The 6655-nt window shown below is 29.8% G+C and overlaps 2 protein-coding genes across 3 annotated transcripts; one reads left to right on the forward strand and one right to left on the reverse strand.

The window, feature by feature from the left end:
* The first annotated feature begins 1064 nt into the window (after nt 1-1064).
* Nucleotides 1065-1889, forward strand: LOC119689304 (transmembrane protein 256 homolog). 2 transcript variants are annotated; one of them, XM_038104104.1, is made up of 3 exons: nt 1065-1197; nt 1254-1541; nt 1628-1889. In XM_038104104.1, the coding sequence occupies exons 1-3, from the start codon at nt 1117-1119 to the stop codon at nt 1769-1771; spliced, it is 513 nt and encodes a 170-aa protein (XP_037960032.1). In that variant the 5' UTR covers nt 1065-1116; the 3' UTR covers nt 1772-1889. The 2 variants fall into 2 exon arrangements, with proteins under 2 accessions (XP_037960032.1, XP_037960033.1); XM_038104105.1 differs by having other exon boundaries at nt 1269-1541.
* Nucleotides 1890-3543: 1654 nt separating this feature from the next.
* Nucleotides 3544-4252, reverse strand: LOC119689305. The gene is made up of 2 exons (XM_038104107.1): nt 4025-4252; nt 3544-3967 (listed from the first exon to the last, which is right to left on the reverse strand). The coding sequence occupies exons 1-2, from the start codon at nt 4211-4213 to the stop codon at nt 3578-3580; spliced, it is 579 nt and encodes a 192-aa protein (XP_037960035.1). The 5' UTR covers nt 4214-4252; the 3' UTR covers nt 3544-3577.
* Nucleotides 4253-6655: the final 2403 nt, after the last annotated feature.

A 6655-nucleotide genomic window follows, 5' to 3' on the forward strand; every position in this document is an offset into this window, starting at 1 on the left:
CGAAATCTAATTGATTATAAACTACAAGTTATCTAAAGTCTACTTCGACGTAAAGCCGCTATCACTGAGTCTCATAGTGGTTAAAATTGCTCTATAATTTAAAAAAAATTTTTATATCTTACAGTAGTTAAAACTGCTTCAAGATTCAGAAAAATTTTTTATATCTTACAGTGGTTGAAATTACGCAAAAATACAAAAAAAAAATTTTTCTCTCACAATTGTTAAATTTGCTCCAAGATTCAGAAAAAATTTTTTTATCTCACTGTGATTAAAATTCCTTCAAGATTCGAAAAAAACCTTGCAGCTTACTATGGTAAAAACCACTCCATATTTATCTTCAAACGATAGTCTCAAGATCTCAAATTAAAAGCTCCAAATTGTGCACTACTATAATGTGTTTTAAGCATTATATCTAAATCAATAATTAGCTTTAGTCCCTGTGGATATAATAAATACTGGGTTTTATATGTATATAAATATATAAACGTAGAAGCACCAACAGTCCAAGGAATAATGTGTGAAAAAGTTCAGTACTAAACTGACAAAAAAGAAATTGCTAAGCTAATCTCATATGATTGGATTGGCACTATATCTGAATGCACGCTAAGGAATGAATATGATTACTTTATAGTTGGCCTTATTAACATACCTTAACTACATAAAATGTATAGTGAAAAGTTATAACTTTATATGAAAATTCTTGGATCCAATCTAGCGCTGTTATTAAACAAACTGTTATTCAGATCGCTATCAACATGCTTATCCGCACGAAATAATATATTGACCTCTTATAATATATCACGAAACTTATAAGGAATACACAAATTAATCAGTGAGATGGGTGGGACTCTGCAGAAACCCCGCAGCTATCAAAGAGTAAAAGTGCACAGATGCTAACTCGGAAAAGACTTAACAACGGTTTTTTTTTTATAACAACTCTGTCTTAAAACGTTTCAAGTAAAGTAAATAAGAAATATTTCGAGTACGTCGTTTTATGAAATGTTTAAATTAATATATTTTCAATCACATTTCAATAAAATATATTTTTAAAATATATTCAAAGTTTACATTTTGCACATACTATATTTTTATAATTTGGTGACAAAAATTTTAAAGATGCTTACTAGCATAATAAGTTATGCGATAGTTGGAAATCCAGTTAGTAAAAAAATTGGTGAATTCTTGTGGGGTCAGCAAGTAAGTCGACCATCCATAAAAAATTTGTAAATAATATTTATCTTTACAACACATAGGGTTCCGCAATAAAGACGGCTGTTACGAACACCACCCAAGCTCTAGACAATCCAGTTCTAACCACTTCACCAACAATCCGTAGTCTTATGTATAATGACGTTAACATGATTAGAATTGCATGTGTTAGTGGCGCAGCTGCTGTTCTTATTGGTGCAATTGGTTCACGTTGCCACCATAACAATACTGGGAAGGGGAATGATAGTTATAGTTTCGGTACAGCAAACCAATTTCATGCTTTTCATACATTAGCACTTTTTTTTGTCCCGTTGGCGAAGTATCCTAAAGTAGTAAGTACAAGTAAAACGCTTATTTTATGTGTATTTAAATTTATTATTGCTTCAAAATTATTTAAACAAATATTTGATCTTTTAAGACTACTGCACTAATGGTAGTAGGAAATGTAATGTTTTGTGGAGTACACTACTATCAAGGCTTAACTGGCAAGAGGATCTGCAGAAGTATTGCACCAATGGGAGTCACTTGTCTAATAATGGGTTGGATATCTTTTATAATATAATGCTATTATATTATGCAATACAAAATTCATTAGTTTTCAAATGAACAATTGATCAATTGATTCAAACTTGAAATAAACGTGTGTGCAAAGCATGTTTTTAAATATATTTGCATTAACAATCATCAAAATAAATGCTTAATTTCAAAAGAAGAGATATTAATTTTTTAATATAGATGTATAGTTTCTGTGAGTATTTCTGGCGTTATATCATGTTTCCACTGCAGCTAAAACCACTTGTGTTAATGACATTAATATTTGGTAATTTCGATTGGCATAAGCTGATTTATGCATGTAAAATAGCTTGTTTGTTAACATATTATATATAAAACATATGACAAATATTTCAAATTTTGGTTATTTTCCTTGCAGGAAATATAAATTACTTTATTTGTTTATAATGAGCTCATTTATATGAAAATTTCCTTTGTGGGAAATTTATTTTTAAGGGTTGCAATCAACATTTTTTAACTTAAATCAGTTGATTTATTTATAATGAGCTCAATTATATGAAAGTTCTTTGTATGTTAAATTTCTCTCATTAGCGGCCTTAACGAGCAAATAGCAAAAATGTCACAGTGTGCATGTGGTATTAGTCTATCTAATTTGCGAAACTTTTTCTTGAAACTACATGTTTCAACACATATTGAATTGGATAGTAAATATTTGGTGATTACTATTCATTTAAACTGCGACAAATTTTAAATGATTGTTTGGTAGGTGACAGTTTAGTTGATTCTTAGTACAATTTTTTTTCGAAAACGAAAGTTGTATTAGAAATTAATACAGAATAATTAATATAAACTGAAAATTCTCGGATGCAATTTTCTACAAAAAAGTTTACAATTTCGCTATGAAATAAAATATGCAAAAAATTTGTTTTTAGTGGATATTTCCCAATAATGTATTACGAAATGATTGCCCTTCGCTTTATTGATTTAAAAATCAACGTACTACAAACGCTTGTTAGCACTTCCCCAAGCTACAAATAATGCAGCATTTAGACTTGTAATATGTCTTGTGATAATGTCATATAGAGCTTTTAAACGCGCAATCGATTTCATCAAACGAATTCTCTAAATGATCCAACCAATATACCGCAAACAATGTCTCCTTCGTCTCATTTATCTACACGTTAAGTGAATTTAATAAATTTCTGCAAGTGAATTTGATTGGGTTACACAATTTACTTACTTCAAGTGATAAATTTACGACTTACTTCAACTGATAAATATGACAAACTTGTGGGAATCACCTAGGCGTTGCTAATCTGTATAATCGGTATAAGCCCGGCACAAACTGAACCAGTATAAAAGGAAAGACCTCAACGACTGTGTTAACTACAGACAGTAACCCAGTGGCCATCTCCACTCATGTTGAGTTCTATACTCCACTCGAAATGAAGACTCGATGAACGTATGATTTTTTTGGCGCAAAGATATCTAACCCGTATTCCTTTTGTATTTAAAATTCCCTTGTTAGTCATAGTAAAATGGCCAAATGTAAACGTGTCGAATATAGTCAGTGACTGTATTACGTATACTAAATTTCGAATCCAAAGAATATCTTAAATACTTTTTATAAGAGTTCTAGTGAAACACTAATAATTAAAGTTCTATTAAATTATATTTTATATAGTTAAGCTTATGTAAAAGTAATGAACATTACTAATCAAGGTATGTAATTCATATGAATGCAATAATAATATATAAAGACCATATATTTTGTCTTTTATTTAAAGGCAACATTTTCTATTATCAAATTTTAATGTCTATTATAATCGTAGAAGTTGTCATCAATTCTGCCTTTTTATAACATCAACATTAATGTTATAGCGTTGAAATAGAACTTATATCCGCTGCTCTTATTTGCATTGCTTTGAATTCCATCAACAGTACTAACCCCTTGAACTGCGCTACTACCACTTAAATTGGCATCATGATCACTAGCATTGACACGATCAGTGTAGTTCAAAACATTGCTGTTCAGACTAACAGAAGCGATAGGAGAAGGATCAAATACCTGGTTAATTATAGAATTTGCTCTTGTTTGATTGGTACGAACAGTATCTGCCTCAAGAGTCCCACGGTTACCATTAAGTACGATATTACGATCTCCAACATTTTCACCAATATTTTCACCAATATTCTCATCAGCAGAAGTCTGCAGTGCTATCTCAACTGTTATACGTTGCAGCTTCTAGAAATAGATTATAACTATTTATATGTCATGGTTGGCAATTTTTACTGAACTTACAGATTTTTTATATTTAATATACAGGGAATAGATTGTTGACAATGTGATGGTTATAACGAGAGTGAACGCCAAAAATGTAAAGGGTTCATCTTCTAGTATAAAATCACACCAGTTACGTTCAGGTTCCTTAATATCTTTAGTTAGGATCTCGTAAAAGTTTTTGAAAAAATCCATAACATTTAAACACATATTCACAATTTAGAAAACGAAAGTGGGATGCAGTTTACTCTAGACGCTTTAAAATATAAGTGAAAAATAAAAAATTTTTATTAAAATCCTTAGAAATTTAAATTTATATTTATATTAAATAAAAAAAACAAAATAAAATTTATATTTATTTAATATATTTAAATATACAGTAATCCCCCCTATAACGCGGTAGATTGGTTCCGCATTATAGTGGTGTTCCCGTATACACATGTGCAAAGGCTCGCGAAGCTAATTATGAACGGTACAAATCCCCGCGTTATATCGGAGAATGCCCGTGTTATATGGGGAATTGAAATCGCGTTGTAGGTGGGATTACTGTATTTATTATATATATATAATTGACTTCAGTTTCAGTGACTGATTGGTTTATGTCATATTTTTGTTTTATAAAATTTGTGATGTTATTGTTAAATTAATGTTCATTCTGTACTTATTCGTAAAAAAGTATTCGGAATTTAAAATTTGAAAAACGTGTCATCTATATTACCATAAGAGATCTGTTACTCGGTGTTTTTTAATCTATTGTTTATGTGATATATATCTGAGACTTTTGTAATTACAGAGAATTCTATGCTGTAATGGTAATTCGGCAGTTACTTGTGTGTTTTTACTGTATATCATATCAATTCAATGCGAAAAATCACCAAATTTTATCTCAACACGTTCAGCGGTTGTTAAACTATACATATTCCAAAATGGCAAACCTATGATAAACTAAGTATATGATTTGATAGCTTGGAGGGTAGTTCTGTTTCTCAAATGTCACTGAAACAGTGCTATTGCAGCTAAAACAGGATCATAAAATAGTTAACCCTATATTTTAATATTTCAATACTGATTAACAAATTAATAAGTCAAGAAAAGGTTAATCACTAAATAAAGAATTACCAAAAGACGCAGTTGTTAAAATTTATTTAACAAAAAAAAATATGGAATAAATTTATACTAAAATGGAATTTAATAGGAATTGTCTAATGCTAGACGCAATTGAGCTAAGTCATGACTACATTGCTCTGGTCTATGTTGCCACTGAAAGAGCTTCACTACTTTAGTGTCTTTGTACTTGAATTTGTTTAAATTCTTGTTGTTGTTGTTGCTACTTTAACGGTTCCTTGCCATTTAAGATGAAATTGCTTTACAGTGCACTATGATGAACTTGATGAATACAAGGATCCACTAAAATATTCATGCTAGCCTCACATTGTGGCCATCATATTCAGTTGAACTTTTGAGTTCCTTTTGACTGAATTTACGTTTATTTACATTTTAAAGCTCCGAAATGCTTCGAATGACGTTGTAAATCTTGTTGTTGTCTTCGTCATCATTGTTGTTTTTATAACTACTAGCTACTGTATTCCGTAATATTGTTTACGTTAACGTAAGCTCATAGCATAAGTAACGTAAGCTGTTAGTTCAATGATTTGATTTTAGTTACAGCGACTGCTCTCTTTACCTTAGCTCCCGTTGATTCTCTAATGCTTTTTTATGAACTTTAGAGTTGCGTCAACAAGAAATAAATCGCATTAAGTGAATCATACTTTATATGTATAAAAAGTATCTTGAATATGATTTTCTACGCATTCAGAACTCTTTGTGGTTAAAAATTGAAGTTTATTTTCTGATTCGCTACTTGCTGCATTTTAAAGAACATTTCAATTCTATTTTAACTTAGTTGAATGTGAAAAAGCACTTCTGCTTTGCTATCATACGTTTTTGTTTAATAATTTTATATTTTATTAAATAAAATTAATAATTTCGAACTAAATATCACAACTGATTTTTATTTGTCACTTCAGATCATTTTCATCAATTTTATTTGGTAATTTAAAGAAAAATTATAGCTAAATTTTTAGTAAAAACCTCGCAAAAAAATACTTATAAATAATTAAAATCGATACCATTACTCGATACCATTATTAATTATTTAATATGTAACAAATTATAATTATTTTATATTTATTAATGTGTAATAAATGAACGTAAAGAATTTAGACGGTAGTACATAAAAGAGCGATAAGTTATGACAGAGTATAAGATATACAAAACAATATAAATTAATCACAAGTTCAATCCCATCACTAAATACTCCGTATTTAGTACTTACATCGTATTTAGGAATTTAATGCAATTACTCAGTATCTCTATCAGTTGATTTATGCTTTCTACGAGTATTACAACTACGCCCAAACCAAACTTCAAAACGGACAATGGTTTTCTATTAGCTAGAGCTAGGTTTAGTGGATTGCTTACGACACAACTTATGCATCCTTAACTATCATTCAAGACATCATATGTTTAGTTCAGGGTTTAAAGTTTGAATTGATAGTCCTATTAACAATCAATTGATTACTTTTACCTTATGGAATAGCGGACCAATGTAGAACGGATCGACTGTTTGTTTATGCCACAACTGACGTATTT

The sequence above is a fragment of the Teleopsis dalmanni genome, chromosome X, assembly GCF_002237135.1.
Source record: "Teleopsis dalmanni isolate 2A chromosome X, ASM223713v2, whole genome shotgun sequence".
Classification (NCBI taxonomy): Eukaryota; Metazoa; Arthropoda; class Insecta; order Diptera; family Diopsidae; genus Teleopsis; species Teleopsis dalmanni.